Consider the following 18545-nt stretch of genomic DNA (forward strand, 5'->3'; position numbering starts at 1 on the left):
CAGAGAAAATAATGCCATGAGGTAAACAGACAATCTTCCCAAAACGTACATTTTACTAAAAGATTTTTGGAGGAAAAAAAGGAAACAACCATGAGTAATTTTAAAGTGAATTAAAATTCCCAATAAATTAAAAATGTGGGTTTTTTTAATTTCTCAGAATTTTAATGTTCATAGCAGACTTTTAAAACTACAACCCCACTACTTGGAGGGGTAAACTGGGAAAGGGCCACAATAAACAAACAAGACTTTCCCTATATCCTTCATAAATGAGTCTGCAAAGGCAATTCAAAAGCAATGGTTCCAAAACCATCTTTCACTACATCTGGGAACTACTGTCTAGACGACCCTAGTTAATTATTCGTGAAGTGGCACCATTCCTTTGTTACATTTCCTGGGGTGGGGGTGGGAGTCACTATTATTCTAGAGGCATGTTTCATATGTGGAAGACTGCAACAACAAAAGAATAATTTGATGACAATTCGTTTAAAACTAGAGTAACAAGCTCCCGGGAGACCCTATTATTTTCATACTTATGTTCCTAGACAGAGAATACTGCCTTGGGAAATTATTTTTCTCCTCTGAACCTTGAAATCCCAAGCTCTGTTGTCACCCTCTTAAGCAATATGAAGTTTGGGGTCACGACACATCCAGAATGCCTCCACAGAATCGACTGATACTGCTGCCAATATATTGGGATCCATCTGAAAAGTACTTTTATTTCTCATCAGCCCACCATGACGAGTAAAGAGCAACCCAAAGCATAATTCTCCCTGCATAAAAGAAGCCCAAGACAACCACAATGTCAGCTCATCTCTAACCATATAGCGATAAGCTTTCTTGAAGATAGAAGTTAGGTTCCCAATGGCAAAACACCCAAGTCTCTCTCTTGCTCACAGTGTAACTTCACTCTGGTCTGAAATAAGCTCCTTACAAATCTTTTATGTACTTTTTAATAACCATGTTGTCAGTTCCATGGGCAAGTCTTCCTGGGCTGTTGAATCTGCCTAGCTCTTACTTCAGGATGCACACCTGACTGAAGACTCCACAGATACCTGACTGTGAAATATTTGTGACGAGTAGCTGAGATACTTGTGAAGCCAGGTGAGAGTCAGACTTGAAGTGCTGAATTAAGACACTCCTCCTAAAGGCAATCCCTAGTCTAAGGTAATGAACACCGAGTTTCTGGCACTGGATATGCCACGTTTAGGGACCATACCCAGGCTCTCCAGACTTCAATTCTACTTCTATTGTTATGCGACCATGAACATTAATGAAATGTTTTGCTTATTTTTAATCTAGATTAACCCTTCAAAATATACCTGGAATTATTAAAATTGGTTCAAATATCTTTTTCAATATAAAGATATAAATTAGCACAAGCCTAATCACTCCAAAGTCTGTAAAAAAATAAATCTAGGGGAAGTAATAATTTCAACGAAAATCAGAATTAGGATACTGATCCTATTATACTACTTTTCTAATTAATTCCAATTGAGGGCTAAATAATTATATAAATAACTCTCAAAAGCTTTGCTAAAAATTTCACAATCTTAAAAAAAACAAAAAAAAGGTTTTTGTGACTTGAAAACAATTTTAATATATACCAAGAACCCTGTTGAAAAGCTTGTATTCTAAGAATATCTAAATTAGCATAACTATTACAGTCAAAGAAAATTTACTTTAGACTGTTATGGCCTTCAGTGAAGACCATGACTGAATGCATTCATTCTGCAACCCTCCCAGGGCCCACACGACTCTGTAGAAGGTACCACGGGGCACACACTGGTAGAACTAATAACCCATTCTCTTTAAAAACACACCAACTGCAATGACCTAATTTAAAAACCACAACCTCTGATACCAATACCACTGCTTTGACTTCAATGGCAAATATGGTTTGTGGGCTTGGATATGAAGAACATGTGAAACATTACAAGTTATCAACTTAAAAGACTTAAATTTATATTAGGAGCTTGCATCCCTTCGTTGAGCAGTTCTTCACTTAGGTGTCAGGTACTGGGTTGGGTGCTAAGGAACCAGTCGAATGAGACTCAGGACAATCCTGAGACAGGCGATTTTACACAGAGATATGCCCTGTATTAGAGGTGCCATGGTGCTCTACGGAGTTGGTCAGGTAAGGGGCTTAGCCAGAGATGAGAAGAGAGAGAGTATGAGCCCAGGTGAAAGAGGGGAAGGGAGAAGCAGGGGCAGGAAGGCTGAAGAAGTGAGCAGGGCACAGGTCACAAAAGGCCTTCTAAGCCATGCTCGGAGGTCTGCACTTCCTCACGAAGGCAAGGTTGTGTGTAGGAGGAATGACAGGAAAGGAGGTATAACTGAGATACATTACTCAGGGAGAAAGGTGGAGAACAGGCTCGGAGGCAGCAGACCATCGGAAGAAGATCCAGCCACGGCTGGTCGTTGACTAGGGTGGGGAGCAGGAAGGAATCAAGGGGGGGCATCCTGGTTTCTGGCTTCTACAAATGAATGCATGGGGCAGCAGCTGGAGAGGGCTGAGAAGGAACTGAGCCCGAGAGCTCAGTAAGTGAGCAGCACCTGAAAGCTAAAAGGAGCTCTCTGTGGGCAACTGGACAGGTGAGACCCCTGGCTAGAAGGTACAATCTAAGTTTGAGTTCTTTCTATATAGATAAAGCCCCAAGAGAACAGGTGAGATCACCTCAGGGAAATGGCAGATGGGAAGAGAAGAATGTCCACAAGGGAACCCTGGGGAGGCACACTCAGGTTAAAGAGCTAAGATCCTGTCAACAGGTGAGGAACTTGGGGGTTGTCCTGAAAAAAACAGCTTTCAACTTCTAAAGGAGAACAAAGAAAAGTGAAAAGCAGTTCCATTCCCTGTGGGGGCTCTGAAATCCCCGTCACTGACAAAAGGAAGTTTCCTCTAGCGATTAAGTCATTTTTGTCTGCAATTATCTCTTTCAGTATGTTGCTGAAAGGTTAACAAGACTTTCTTCATGTTCTGACTCTTAGGACCGGCCTTTAACTGATGTAAACGGATTCAGGCGAACACAGTTTGCTGCTGTTAACTGACCATATAAAAACACATTAAAAAAAAAAAAAAAAAACACAATGACAACTCCCACCGACACTGTACCTGGCCAGTCGGTATTTACGACTTTTATATAACCATTTTTAAACGCTGATGTACTATACTGTTCACTTCGCCATTGCTCACACTTCTCCCATTCTAACAAATGTATGCCAGCAAGGCTTATGGGAGCAATGTACAGAGAGCCAGACGAGCTTCCCAGAGAGCGTCCAATTCCAGCAAGAGCTGAAGTCCGCTCTCACTGGTTCTCATCGCTAAGTCCCAAATGCAATCTCTCACTCTCAGTGAAGGAACAGATTACTGCTGATATCTGAGAACCCCCGGGAGAAAAACGGGGCCGCAGAGACAAGAGGGGAGAAGTCCTTCAAATAGTGCTTTCCTGGCTTTCAACCAAATACAATTACATAGCATTCATAGAAGATTAAGTCAAGTTAATACAAACAAAATCTTCAGCAAGGCCAATTTCCCTGAAAGCTTTCCCAAACTGTGTTTGAGATCATAGGCTGGCGACTCCAGAACCCTCCACCCCAGGATCAATGGTGGTCTGCTTCGGGGCCCCGCCCTGGGCAGAGACACAGAGCCCTCTTCAGATCTAGATTCTCACCAGGGATAGATGTCAGGGCCACTACACTTTTCTTGGGACACCTTGAAACTCTATTTTATGGTCATATCAATCTGGAGTCCCAAGGTGCTCCTCAGAGACGAGGCACTCGTGGTGTAGAATTCCTAAGCATTGGCTCTACTGACTTCAAGTCCTATTTTTCAATGAAAGTTGGCACTGTGGGGTAGTAATTAAAATGCAAATCACAAAAATGTTTAAAAATGTGTAAAGAGGTCGTAATAACTTCACAAATAAGATTTAGGATAAAGGACATTAAACTAGCAGGGCAAATCTAGTATCAAATTATAGTCCAAAGCATAAAGTAAATATCTGTACGTCCAGACTGATATAAATAAATGACTGAATAAATAAATGAGGGAAAATAAACAAATCTCCCATACAGAAGAATTCCAAATAATCTGTGTAGGTGGAGCTTAATTCCATTTAAGGACTTGCCTGCAAAGAGTGTAGCATGGACAGAGGTGAAAAAGCCAGGTGATCAAGGTCAATATCAAAGTGATAAGCCATGTTGACAGCAGATATCCTTGATATGTGATGAGAATACCAATTTAGAGCTGTGGTCTTCCTCCCCAAGAACCCGTAACCCCAATCTGACCAGGAGGAAAAACATCAGGCAGCCCCAAACAGAGGGACATTTTACAAAATACCTGAGCGTTACTCCTCAAAACAGTTAAGATTTCACCAACAAGTCTGACAAACTGTCACAACCAAATGGGCCCTAAGTAGACATGACAACTAAAAGTAATGTGGTATCCTGGATGGGATCCTGGACAGAAAAATGACATCAGGGAAAAACAAGTGAAGTTCAGATAGGGTGGAGTTTAGCTCATGGTAACGAACCAGACGTGCCAGCATAATGGAAGATGTTAACAGTTGGGGAAAGTGCGTGCGTGCTCTATGAGAACTCTCTGTACCTTCTTTACAGCTTTTCTGTAAATCTAAACATATTCTAAAACAAAAGGTCTATTTTAACTGTAGCAAGATGTTATATGAGCTTTGGAGGTATTAAAATTTTCATTTAAAAAAATTCCCAACAGTGCAGTAAAGGTGAGTGAATACTAAGTACTTAGACGATTCATTTACCTATCACAGGACATTACACTTAGAGAATTCTTTTTTTTTTTTTTTTAGATTTTGAGAGAGAGAATGAGAGAGAGAGAGAGAGTACATGAGAGGGGGAAGGGTCAGAGGGAGAAGCAGACTCCCTGCTGAGCAGGGATCCTGATGCGGGACTCGATCCTGGGACTCCAGGATCATGACCTGAGCCGAAGGCAGTTGCTTAACCAACTGAGCCACCCAGGTGCCCCTAGAGAGAGAATTCTTGGAAAGAGCTCCAGAACCTACGTTTTCAGGAAATGGACACAAAGAAAATTCTCTAGTAGCACCATCCAACCCGTGTCATGATCTAGTCTTTACACACAAGGAACAAATCCCAAGCGGGGAAAAAAAAGCCAGAAGAAACAAAGAGGAAGAGGCCTGGATGCCAAGTTAAAAGGAGAGCACCAGCAAAATACTGGAGTATTTAATATTGAGAAGATTAAAATATATAAATCAGGGCTGATCAAAATGGGAATCATGATTAAGAAATTTAAATATCAATCCAGTAGTGGCAAGCAGCATTTTTTTTAAATAAAATAAGATGAACTAGAAATTTCTGTGGATGGGTAGTAGGGACTGGCTGCACAGCAATGTGGATGTACTCAATGCCACAGAACTGTACGTTTTAAAAATGGCTTAAATGGCCAATGTTATGTATATTTTACAATAAAAAAATGAAATAGAAAAGGGTATGTCACAGGTAGTACAGGTAAGCACCATTTTATAAATAAACAAAGCATGCATACATATTCATACTTCCATATATATATGTCTATGGGCAGGTAGGCAAGCATGATATAAAATGTCTCCCTTACCATGAGTCACTGTCAAAAAGTTTGAAAGCCACTGTGCTAAATCACAGCTGCCATTCTGCCTCCCCACACACCTTCACAAACAGTCTGACACTAGGTCAAAAGACCCATGGGGATAAAATCTACTAATACCTTAAAGTCCGACAGAAAACAGAGGAAAAGAAACTAGTTCTGACTGATGAGAAAGGAGAGAACGCCACAATCTACAGAAGAGAACAGAGGCTGAGGTGAGCAACACGGCTGTCTACAGTCTGGACACACCCAGCCCCGGAGGCCTCTCGGGGCTCACAGCGCCATGGCCACAGCGACGAGTCATATCAAGTCTGACATTCCTATGAGACAACCAACCAGAGTTCCTGATTTCCCTCCCTTACTTCCTTTCCCATCTCAGTTGTCATCCTTCAGATGCTCAAGCCAAATTCTGGAAGCCCTCCATGACTGACTTCTCTTCCCCTGATTCAGCAACTAATGAATCTGCTCCACCCCCAAAATTCATCTCAGAACCTCCCATCGCCTCCCTTCATCCCCACTCCCACCAGCCTCGTCTGAACCACCACCAGCAATCCTCGCCTCATCTTGCTCCCTCCCATACACTCCAACAGAGGACTGTGACAAACTCTGAACTCTGCCTCATATATTTATCCCATATTTAAAATTTTATGCTATGAATTTAAATGGCTGCAAAGAATGTAATTCCTGGCATATTATAAATTATGGCATTTTCAAATAAAACACAATCACTTTTTAAAATATATTCAATGTAATTTAAATACTACTGCAATGAAAGCTGCCATCCTTCATTTTTTTTAAGACTTTATTTATTTATTTGAGAGAGAGAATGCGATAGAGAGAGAGAGAGCATGAGAGGGGAGAGGGGCCGAGGGAGAAGCAGACTCCCCGCCGAGCAGGGAGCCCGATGCGGGACTCGAACCCGGGACTCCAGGATCATGACCTGAGCCGAAGGCAGTCGCTTAACCAACTGAGCCACCCAGGCGCCCTGCCATCCTTCATTTTTTTAAGTAATCTCTATACCCAACGTAGGGTTCTGACTCATGACCCCAAGCTCAAGAATCGCATGCTGTACCAACTGAGCCTGCCAGGTGCCCAATCATCATCCATTTTTTTAAACACACCAATAGGCGTTCTTGTATCGCTGGATATTCCCTCCAAAGATTTTAACCTAATACATACATCATAATGTTCAAAGCCTTTTGCAACAAAACTATGGGTTTCAGCTGAAATGTTAGGCTTTTAAAAAAATGTCCTGTGATGACAGGGTTTAAGTGTTAAATATTTTTTTCTTCTGAATTATCATTATAATTTTCATTAGTATACAACTGATCAACAAATTTTATAAATTTTGATAGGTGATTAAACTTGAGACAAATTTACTGAAAATGCATTCTTTAATGAAATGGATGAAAGTGTCTTACCCCCCATCATTGATTCATGTGACTATTATTTTTCTTGTCCACTTTTTTTGTTAAATGTTAAGCACTGAAAAAGTTTGTTCACGACAACGGATGTGAATGGAAGGAGCATCGTTTCGGTACTGTCCCTATATTCTCTAAACTCCCTCACTGTTTATCCAAAAAGCACAGTGATCTATCATTGAAAATCACTTTTGATGATCTATCAACTGCCAATTTGATTGTGCCCTTCCATTTCGTGGAAAGATTTGAAAACCACCAGAGTTACAAAAGAATTTGTTATCTAATCGGAGTTAATCGCTTCTCCTGACCAATGCCAGTATTTCAAGTCACACCTCTGTCCGCCCAAGATGGAGCCCATAGTAAGATGGGGGCAGGGTAAGAAGTAGGCCTTTCTTCTGTAAAGTGGAAAAGAGAGATTACAAAAGAAGTGGAAAAGGATAACTTGCAACCTCAGATCAGTTGCAGGAGACTATCTGTAGACGGTGGGATCTAAAAGCTGATTCTCGGGGCGCCTGGGGGGCTCACTCGTTAAGCGTCTGCCCTTGGCTCAGGTCATGATCCCAGGGTCCTGGGATCGAGTCTCACATCGATCGGGCTCCCTGCTCAGTGGGAAGCCTGCTTCTCCCTCTCCCTCACCTGCTGCTCCCCCTGCTGTGCTCTCTTGTAAATAAATAAATAAAATCTTTAAAACAAACAAATAAATACAAGCTGATTCTCTGAAAGTTATCCCTGTGCCCAGGTACCACTTAAGAGTCTCCATGTACCTCCAAGGGACCAGACATCCCAATTTGACAAGTGATGGAGACTGCCCCATGACCAAAGTATCCTTTTTTTAAAAAATTTTTATTGTTATGTGAATCACCATACATTACATCATTAGTTTTTGATGTACTGTTCCATGATTGTTTGTGCATAACACCCAGTGCTCCACGCAGAACGCACCCCTCCTAATACCCACCACCAGGCTAAGCCATCCCCCTACCCCCTCCCCTCTAGAATCCTCAGTTTGCTTCTCAGAGTCCATTGTCTCTCATGGTTCCTCTCCCCCTCCGATTCCCCCCCTTCATTCTTCCCCTCCAGCTATCTTCTTCTTCTTCCCCCCCCCCTTTTTTTAAGGATTTTATTTATCCATCTGAGAGAGAGAGACAGAGAGAGAGCACAAGCAGGGGGAGGGGCAGAGGGAGAGGGAGAAGCAGGCTTCCTGCTGAGCAGGGAGCCCGATGTGGGGCTCAATCCCAGGACCCTGGGATCATGACCCAACCTGAAGGCAGACGCTTAAGCGACTGTGCCCCCCAGGCACCCCAAAAGTATTCTCTTAAAAATGTAGTTTACACCTTTCGATTTGTTAGCCCCTGCTTTAAATCCTTTAACAAATCATACGACCCTTAAAAAAATAAAACCCAACCTCCTTGCTGTGGTTTCTAAGGTCCTACCTTACCTCACGATCCCACAAACCACACTGGCCTTCTCCACATTCCTGGGATGTTGCCAGTGCTTCCCGCCTCAGGGCCTTTGCACCAACCACTCCCCCTCTGCCCAGAGCACTCTCCCTCTGTTTGCTATGTGGCTATTCCTCCACATCCTCCAGACTCAAATGTCACTTGCTAAGAGGGGCCCTGCCTGACCACCCCATCTTCCTCACTATTCTATACCACAGCAATCTCATTGTTGATAGTTATTATAATTACAGCCATTTTGTTTTATTTACAGTAATGTCTGACTCCACCACTACATGCAACACAGGTTTGGTTCAATATTCTATGCCCAGCACCCAGCACTGTGCCTGATGCTCAACAGCTATTTGTGAACAAGAAGAACAGCATAAGCGTGCCATGGAAAAGGCAAAGTTGAGGATGGGGGAAGGGGAGATATTTCTAACAGCTTTCTGTACAACCTTATTTTAAAACAAAGACATATTAATTATTAGAGAGTACAGATACCCCAATGCCAAGAACAAGGTACATCACTGATCTATTAAACACGTAAACACAAACGTACATATACCAAGACTTCAGATAGCATCCAAACTGGGCAGCAATGTTCAGCATGCAGGTATTTGCTCCTGTTGTTTTTCTTACCTCTGTTCTTGAGAATGCTCCTCCATATTCTCTTCGGAATCACCCTATTGATAAAAACAAACAAAACAAAACAAAACAAAACATGGTTTAGCAGTTATTTCAAAAGAACACAAAAATCTACAAAAGAAACAGTTCTTAAATTTCACATGGATGATGAACTTGTAATGGATGTCTAAAATTAGTGCCTGTGGGCACCTGGGTGGCTCAGCCAGTCAAGCATCTGGCTCTTGATTTCGGCTCAGGCCATGATCTCAGGGTGGTGAGATCCAGCCCCACATCAGGCTCCATGCTCAGCATGGAGTCTGCCTGAGATTTTCTCTCTCTTTCCCCCTCTGCTCCTCCCCCCTTTCACACTCTCTCTCAATAAATAAAATCTTTTAAAAAAATAAAAAATAAAAATAATAAAATAGTGCCTGATACACAGCAGGCATTCAGTGAGTATTTATTGAAAGAATGACACTCCTAAAAACCATAAATTGCCAAGTGATCCCTTAGACAGTGTAAGTCAAGATTCTCCCTGCTTAAAGTCATGACCTAAACATAATCTCAACACTAGTTTGACATCTCTTCTCTCCAAGTGCCTTTTTTAACATTTAACTTTAATCACACAAAATAAAGTTTAATGATAATACAGAAAATGGATTGATTAGCTCAGAATCCCCTACATGGATACCTGATATACTGTGACATTAACATAAAAAGGCTGACCAATTTTATAAATGGCATAAACATCACACTCAGAAGCATTTCCAAAATCCTCTCCCAGACTTACCAGGCCAAAATCTGACCACGTGTCATGTACTAGGAGGGCAAAAAGAAAAGTCACTTGAAAGAGAAACAAAAGGGCAGATCCGATTAAATACTACATGCATTTGCCTGACAGACACAATCTTTACCATCCTTTCCCGAAGCTCGCCACTGTTGGGTTCAGGAATACTGAGCCTCCCTGGTCCTCCCGCTTCTCTCTAACCCTTGCTCTCGGCACTTACTGCCTCTCTGCACCCCCTCTTCCTCCTTGTCACGGCAAGTCTTCCTGGGCCCAGGCTCCCTATACCAGTTCCCTCAGAATGTTGACACCTGCTTATCACCGTGGGGCTCAAATCCCTATGGCCAGCCCCAACTCCTCACCCAATCACACGTGTAGATACTCAGGGAATGCCTACCTTTCCTGAGAGCAAGACTCCTGCAGCTTTGGTGAGTCCAGCACCAAGCTGTGGCCAGCACGTGGCAGGTACTCCACGATACCCGTAGGATGAATTCACTTACAGCTCCAGCCCTACCGGCAAATGCCCCTAGCACATATGCCATTTTGTCTCCCCCGAGACAGTTATGACCAACACTGACTAATCAACATCAGAGGCCCGTGCCAAGTGGTTTCTGTTCTAAGCAGCCTCCCTCTGTCAAGAATACCACCACACTCCTTGACCCATGGACAAACCTTACGATCATCTTGTACTGCTCTCCTTCCTTCACCTCCAGCCATAATGACCCACTCACTCATCTGAACTACGGTACAGACCTGTGCTTTCTTTTCCATCCCTTCTGCCAGCAAAGCAGCCCATACCATCAGTACCCCAGGCCTCCATTACTGGCACAGACAGGGCTTTTTGCTCTGTTTAAGACTGCTACCTCCAATCCACCCCTTGTGTCTCTGCAAGACCAATTTTCTGCAACATCAGTCACGACTTACCACCCACTTGGTATGGACCCAGCATCCAATGTCCTATTAATCTCTGCTCAAGAGCCTACCACCATCCCTAACTGCTACTCAGATGTACTTTAAGCTCCTTAACCTGGAACTGGGCAACTGTCAAATGCCCTTGACATACCCATCCCAATCTCTACAGCCACACTTCATCAGGAGCTCTGGACCCCCATTTAAAACATCAGCTTAAAAACACTGTCACTCAAATAAGGATCTAGAGGAGGTCCCATTCACACCCTTACTAATGCGGTTCTCTAAGCGGCCCTCCCAGTCCTAAGTCTTAACAGACTCTGCCAATACACAGTGTTCCTCCTCTCTCCTCTCAGTTCCTACATTTCAGCACTTGAATGTTATCTCAGGATATTACCAGCCTTATCTCCCCGACACCACCAGGGCTCTCAAAGGGCGGGAGCCAAATCCTATAATTCCCTACCCCACCCCCTTGGCAGTGCCTCAGGGCCCTTGCACTAGCTATTCTAAATCTCTCACGGCTTTCGAGGGTTGGCTCAAATGTCAAATAGAGGCCTTCTCAAAGGGACCTACTTCAACTTGTTAACTTAAAACTCCAGCTCCCACCACCTGAATCTTCCTCTGGTCTGCCACCATATAGCACTGATGCCTTTCTAACAGGCTAAAGAACTTACAATGTATTCTACTTCTTATTTACCATCTATATGCCTCCATTAGACTGCAAGCTCCACCAGGGCAGTGGTTTTGCCTTTTATTCGACCTGACATCTACAGCACCTAGACCAGTGCATGGCCCACAGCACACGCTCAATAAATGTCTGCAGAGCCAAAGACAGTCTAGCTGTTTCTCACACCTGTTAGAATGGCTAATATCAAAAAGACAAGAAATAAAACAAGTGTTGGCGAGGATGTGGAGAAAAAGGAACCCTCGTCCACTGTTGGTGGGAAAGCAAACTGGTGCGGCCACTCTGGAAAACAGTATGGAGGTTCCTCAAAAAGTTAAAAATTGATCTAACAATACCACTTCTGGGTATGTATCTGAAGAAACCAAAAACACGAATTCAAAAAAATATCTGCACCCCCATGTTCATAGCAGCATTATTTACAACAGCCAAGATATGTAAACAACCTAGGTGTCCACTGAAAGATGTACGGATAAGGATGTGGTATGTGTGGATGTGCATACGTGTGTATGTGCATATATACGTATACATGCGTATGTACGTATGTGTACTTACACATACAATGAAATACTACTCAGCCATAAAAAAAATGAAATCTCACCGTTTGCAACAACATGGATGAACCCTTAGGGCATTATGCTAAGTGAAATAAGTCAAACAGAGAAAAACAAATACCTATGGTCGCTCTCAAATACAGAATGTGAAAAACAAAAACAAAAGCAGGGGCGTCTGGGTGGCTCAGTCAGTTGAGCTTCTGACTCTTGGTTTCAGCTCAGGTCATGATCCCAGGTCGTGGGATCGAGCCCCGGTGCTAGCATGGACTCTGCTTCAGATTCTCTCTCTCTCCCTGTGCCCCTCCCCCTGCTCGCGCTCTAAAATAAATAAATAAATAAAATATTTTAAAAACAAATACCAAGTTCAAAGATACAGAGAACAGACTGGTGACTACTGGGGAGCCAAGAGGGTTGGGGAGGCGAAATGGGTGAAGTTGGTCAAAAGGTACGAACTTCCAGTTATAAAGTAACTACATAAGTCCTGGGGATGTAATGTACAGCATTTGACCAGTGAGTAATACTGTATTGCAAATTTGAAAGTTACTGAGAGTAAATCTTAAAAGTTCTTATCATAAGCCAAAAAAAATTTTTCGTAACCACGTATGGTGACAGAGGGTAACTAGACTTACTGTTATGTTGTACACCTGAAAGTAATATAATGTTATATGTCAATTATGCCTCAATAAAAAAAATTTTTTTAAGCAAAAATTTCAAAAATACTAGTGGATATGACCATTTTTAAAAACTTTATGAAGCAAATTTTTCTAACTCAAAACAGAACATGAAGGTATCTCCCCCAGACCCGGGAACTTTACCACCACAATACTTCCCCGGTGAGACTGCTAAAACACATACAGTGACGTAGTGGCCAAGAGCATGGGCTTTGAAGCTCAACGCCTCCTGGGTTCAAATCATACCAGTGCCACATTCCTTCAGGCTTGGGCAAATTATTTAATGACTCTGTGCCTCAGTTTCCTCATCTGTAAAGTCAAGTCATAACACTTCACAGTTTGAAGTGTATTAACATGAGTAATAATAACTCATAAAGTGCTTAAACAATGCTAGGTATTCAACTCAGGTATTATTTTTTATGTTGATAGTGGAAGTAGATTAAACCAAAAATTAATCTCTATAACAAAAAGATTTCCAAATACCAGTCAATGATTCACTGACGGGAGCAAGATGCTATTAAATAACACAGTAGCTGAGACAATAAAGAATTCAGATACTCAATGTACTATTTCCTGTTTCACTTTCTACCAGTTTCTGTTACCTATACCCTCAGACATAAGGGGGTAAGACATGAGATTTTTAAAAGCAGAGACTTTCTTATTTATAATCACTGTATCCCAGGGGCCTAACTGGGTCAGGCCCATGCTAAGTGTCTGCTAGATGAACAAACATGGCCAGAAAAGCACTAAGCCTAGCCACCCCAAACCAGACCAACATGATTCTCTATCAAGTAACAGCTGCTCCTACTCAGCACCAATGTCAGTGTCCCAAATCTAACCAGGGGTGTTAGGAGGGAGGCTTCTCATCTCAGCAAAGTCTGAATGGATTAGAAGAACAAATTCTAGATTGCCCTTCTTGCTGCTAGAACTCACACCAAAAAACAAAACAAAACAAAACAAAAAAACAAAAAACAAAAAAACCCAAAACAAAAAAAACCCAAACCCGAAAACAATAATAGGAAATCAACACTTCAGGCACTCTGCCAGCCATCTTTGAAATTAATCTCGTAAACAGGACAAGACACTGAGGACTGCCTCTCCTGCCCCAGGAAGAACTCATGGGCCAGCTACTCAAGGCCTCCTGTATGCAGAACGGTGTGGCCACAATGGGACCACCAAGCTTAGAAGCCCAAACTCTCTCACAGGGAACCCAGTTAGGGCAAGAAGGCACAGGCAAGGCAAAGAAAAAAATCCAGACACTCAAGAAACTCAGAGAGAGAGAAATGACAACAGTGCCACTGCCGAGTTAGAAGTCTGGACACACTGGCTCTCTGGGAACAGCAGGGCAATAGCATTTGTACTCTCATTCAGCAGATACATGTGGGGCCTGCTGGAGCGAGCATCCCAGAGCATCCCAGAGGACTGACTGGAGCGACACATGAGGTCAGGAAGGCCCCGAGAGCCAGAGCAGGTCAAGGGCATCACAGAAGGGTTTTTACCTTGAAGGTGAATTGAGCAGGTACACAGAGCAGTATCTTGCACACACGCCATCACTTCTTGATAATAAGCTAATGAAAACATTTGTTTGGTTCCCAACCATCACCACTTTGTATTGAAGTATGGGTGAAGTAAAGTCAGAAGAGAGGAAAAATTCTGTAAATCTAAGAATAAAATCACATGGTTTTTTTTCTTCCTTCTCATTATCATCATGGAAGAATGTTTTCTGTTCCCACACCAAGTATCTTACCATGTAAAACAGCACATAACAAAAAAATGTAAGTAACAAAAACATATCTATACAACCGTAGAGCATATAATAGTACTGAGTTCTCTGCACTGGTTCAACCCCTTCAAAGCAGGAAAGCTGTCCCATGCCCTCCAGTGACCAAATCTAGTAGTCAGCTGAGAAGTACACCAAAATAATAGCTAACATACATAAAGTGCTTACTAAGTTCAAGATACTTCAAGCACTGCTGATCTCAGAGGATTACCCCCATTTTGTGGATGAAGAGACTGAGAAAAGGGATGGAACCCGGAGCCAAATCCTGGAAGCCTATCCAAAGGGTCTGGAAGATTATAAAAATTCAATTATTGTATTTGGTTTTACTAATGATGCATTTTTCTAGTCCTTGATCACTTAAAGACCCATTAGGAAAAAAAAAAAAAAAGAAGACCCAATCACCAGAAAACATTTCCAAAACAAATAACTGTATAAATACTTCGGGGTGACAAATGTTAATATTCGATTTTTGAATGCAACACCTTCTGCTGCTCCCAGTTCACCTATCACTGACAAATCTTAGCTTCCGCAGCTGCCTCAGAGTCTTCCCGAGTGAAAGAAATCCAACCTACAAATTAATTAAGCAGAAACCCTCAAATTTAAAAAACACCTATAAATACTCTCTTTTCAGCTGACTCCATGACACACAGGGGGAGCTTTTTGTGGGAAAAAAGTCAAAATACTTTGAAGAGAATTCTCTAAAAATAACTTTCTTCAGAACGCTCTGCAGTTTATATACATACGTGCGCATGTGCATATATGCAGTTTAGATAGATACACATGCATATATACCTGCAGTTTACATAGATAGATATAGACAGATTCATATATATCCCCATCCCCACCCAGGTACATGCGGAGTAAAACAGTGTCTAAAAGATACACATATAGAGACGAAGTATTTAGAAAATTATTTTGAATATCAGTTTCACTTTCATTATAGCTTTGATTAAAACAGCTTAGTTATAAATGCTTCTATAGTGAGTGTTCCAGAAAGACAGAATTGTGTGCATTTTTTTTTACCAAAACAAACTGTATTCAACATATAAACAAAACCACAAATTAAGAATTTTATAAAGTAACTTTTAAGCCTATAAATAAAATCATTAATCATATCATAGGCCTTGACATTTCCATCTCTGAGCACAGTGACTAAATCTTCAGCTAATGCTGCAACAAATAAGAGTCTATAATTTCCTTTCCTTTCTGTCTGGGTTGGCTTCCAACACTAACCAGTAAGGAGTACAGGCCACAATTGAGTAAAAAATGCAAATACATATAGATACACACCAGTTCTTCTCAACCGGGGCAATTTTCCTCCCCAGGGACATCTGGCAATGTCTGGGGACATTTTTAGCTGTCACAACTGGGGGGAAGGGGAGGAGAAAGTGCCACTGGCATCTAATGGGTAGAGACAGAGATGCTCTAACTGCTGGGCATCTCGTAGCCCCCAGGACACAGAAGTCCACTCAGGACAGCCTTCACAACACAGAAGTCAGTCTCCAGCCCAGAATGTTATTAATGCTGCTTTTGAACAATTTTGATACACACACAAATATAACCATATTTTTAAAAAGTAAAAACGTCAAATTTTAAACGTGGATCTCTCAGTAGAGTCATGAACAATTTCTATGTGGTTCTTTTTATCTTTCTGTATTTTCCAAACCTTCCACAATACACATCTGTTATTTATAATCAGAAAAAAAAAATCCCTTTGGGGTACACCTTTAAGAGAAGGACAGACTATTTGCTCTCCATCCCGATGAGGCTTTTTCTCAAAGGACTGGTCTCATTCAGCATGCTGGCCTTCAGGGAAGGTCCAGGAAAATTTTCCTCTAAAAATCACCTCTCTGCCTTGAAGCTGTTATTCATTAGTCCTGGTTAAAGTGAGTATTCTGAGTATCTCAAAACCAGCACTCCACTGCTTCACATAGGAGGGAGAAACTCAAATGTAAAACCACACAGCCGTGAACTTATAGCTAGACATCCTGTTTTTCCAAAGAGCCACAAGAGACAACACAGAATTAAGTGCTGCCACCAATGTGGGAAGTAATGAACATCTTAAAAATTACCACACACAAGCTGAATACTCCCTTATAATTCAACTCTCCCCTCTCCAGAAAAAAGTATTTGGGGGTCACTACAGTTGCTGCTGAAAAGCAGTCAACAATATTATATTTAAATGTGCACATTTGCAGTCAAACATTAAAAGTTAAACCTCAACACAACGCTTTGCAGCACCGTAGCTACCTCAGCCCTAAGTAAACCCTGTATGATGCCACAGATTCTCAATGAAATGCTAGTAATTATTTTTCCACATGCAATCCTTGTATCAAATGGGGGGAAGAACCCCCAAAACCTGAAATTCAAGTTGTTAAGAGGGTGTACCTAACACGAATTAAAGGCACTTGGAAAAAATCCAAGACTACAATCTTTTAAAGTCCCATCTTCACTGCAAAGCTGCTTAACGCTAACGGCAAGTGCCACTCACTAACACTTCTGAAATCAGTCTCCCTGTTGTCCTCGGGCACACGGCGCCAGCTCACTTAGGGAACAGGGCACACGTCCCTCGCGCACCCAGGACCACAGCCCTGCCGAGGGGCCCGCCCTTCCCCTGCACAAGGCTGCCGCTGGCCGCGGCTCTGCTGAGGTGGCCTCGGCTCCCACCTCCTGAACTTGGGGCGGGCGTGACTCACGCCCTGTCACATGGCGCGGGAGGAGGCTGGAAAGGCCACCGTTGCCAGGTGTTCAGGCTCGGGCCGACCGTTTATTTGCCTTGCAAAGTGGCCCGAGCGCCGGAGCCGCTGCGGGGGGGGGGGGGGCGATGGCCTCCTGGCCGCTCCACCCTCGCACACCCACACCCGCCCTGTCACCTGGTCGTCCTCACCTGAGTGGGCAGCAGGAGTTCCCCTTCTTCTGCCTGCCACAGCTCCACCACGTTGGGCAAGGGCTCAATCGCTGCACGAACACCAAGAAACACACCGCGTTTTAATGCACGGAAAAGAAACGCTTCCTGTTTCCCTCCCGTGCCCCCATGCACCCGCCTCACCGAAACAAGTCACCCTTTCCTTCTTAAAGCGGCGGCCACCGGAGGAGCCGGCCGGGGACAAGAACACAATGGACGGGGTGCAAGTCGGCGGCCCCTCTGACAGAGAGCGGGGAGCGTGCAAGGTCCGGGGTTCCCGTGCTCGAGGGACGGAGACGGGGAAGCCACGCCGCCGGCCACTCGGCGCTCCGCATCCCGCAGCATCTGGGGCCGGCGTCTGCGGGATGGGTCCCGGGCGGCCAGGCTCGAGGAACAAAGCTGCAGGAAGCCGGGCCGCGGCGGGGCCCCAGCGCGCGCCACACAAAGCGGGGGCTGCGCCCGGATCGCCCGGGGCCCGCGCACAAAGGCGCCCGGGCGCGTGCGGCTAGCGGTCCGCGCCGCTGTCCCCAAGCTCCGCGACTGCCCAGCTTTCTGTTTGTCTGGGGGCGGGGAACGCGGGAGGGGACGCTGCGGTCAGAAAATGTTATCAGCCGAGAATTGCAACCGCTTTCCTTCCTCCTCCTGCCCCTTTCCCCTTCCTCCCCTCGCCCTCTTATAGATTTCAGCAGTTCCCTAAAAGAAAGAGAAGGGGGGGCGGGGTGAAGAGGGAGAGCGAGTACAGCGGCGCAAGGCTGACCTTGTCCCTGAGCCCCTCCCGGGCGACAGCAGGGCAGGAGGACCTGGAAGACGCCCAGCAGGAGGTTCACGGCCGCGGTAGTGCGGCTGTAGCAGCCCGGCTGCGGGCGTCGGAGCCCCGCCATGCTGGTGCTCGCGCTCCTCTCGGGTGCTCGCCGCGCTCGCCGCCCGCTCGCTGGCGCCGGGGCTGCCTCGCCCCAGGCCCGCCCCCGCACCGCCCCGCCCCGCCCCGCGCCGCCCCCGCCCCGCCCCGCCCCGCCCCGCCCCTGCCGGCGCTGCCGCCGCAGCTGCTGCTGCTGCAGCTCGGGCCCCGGGCGCGCCGCTCGCTCTGCGCGCGTGTGCGCCACAGATAGGGAGGGACGGAACGCGGCGGGGCGCGGGGGAACGTGGACAATGCGAACGCGGCGGCCCAGGA

At 44.4% G+C, this 18545-nt stretch overlaps 1 protein-coding gene across 1 annotated transcript in view; it reads right to left on the reverse strand.

Moving 5' to 3' along the window:
* TMEM131L (transmembrane 131 like) overlaps positions 1 to 18308 on the reverse strand; it is a 158441-nt gene extending 140133 nt beyond the window's left edge. The window contains exons 1-3 of the mRNA XM_028104343.2: positions 18132 to 18308; positions 17357 to 17427; positions 9108 to 9151 (exon numbers count right to left, since the gene is read on the reverse strand). Coding sequence (XP_027960144.1) covers positions 9108 to 9151; positions 17357 to 17427; positions 18132 to 18255 — 239 coding nt within the window. The 5' untranslated portion in view covers positions 18256 to 18308. The remainder of the gene's footprint in view (positions 1 to 9107; positions 9152 to 17356; positions 17428 to 18131) is intronic.
* Between the last annotated feature and the right edge of the window lie 237 nt (positions 18309 to 18545).

Source organism: Eumetopias jubatus, unplaced genomic scaffold (genome assembly GCF_037043125.1).
Source record: "Eumetopias jubatus isolate StellerSeaLion01/CBP00866 unplaced genomic scaffold, mEumJub1_p1.0 scaffold_2, whole genome shotgun sequence".
Classification (NCBI taxonomy): Eukaryota; Metazoa; Chordata; class Mammalia; order Carnivora; family Otariidae; genus Eumetopias; species Eumetopias jubatus.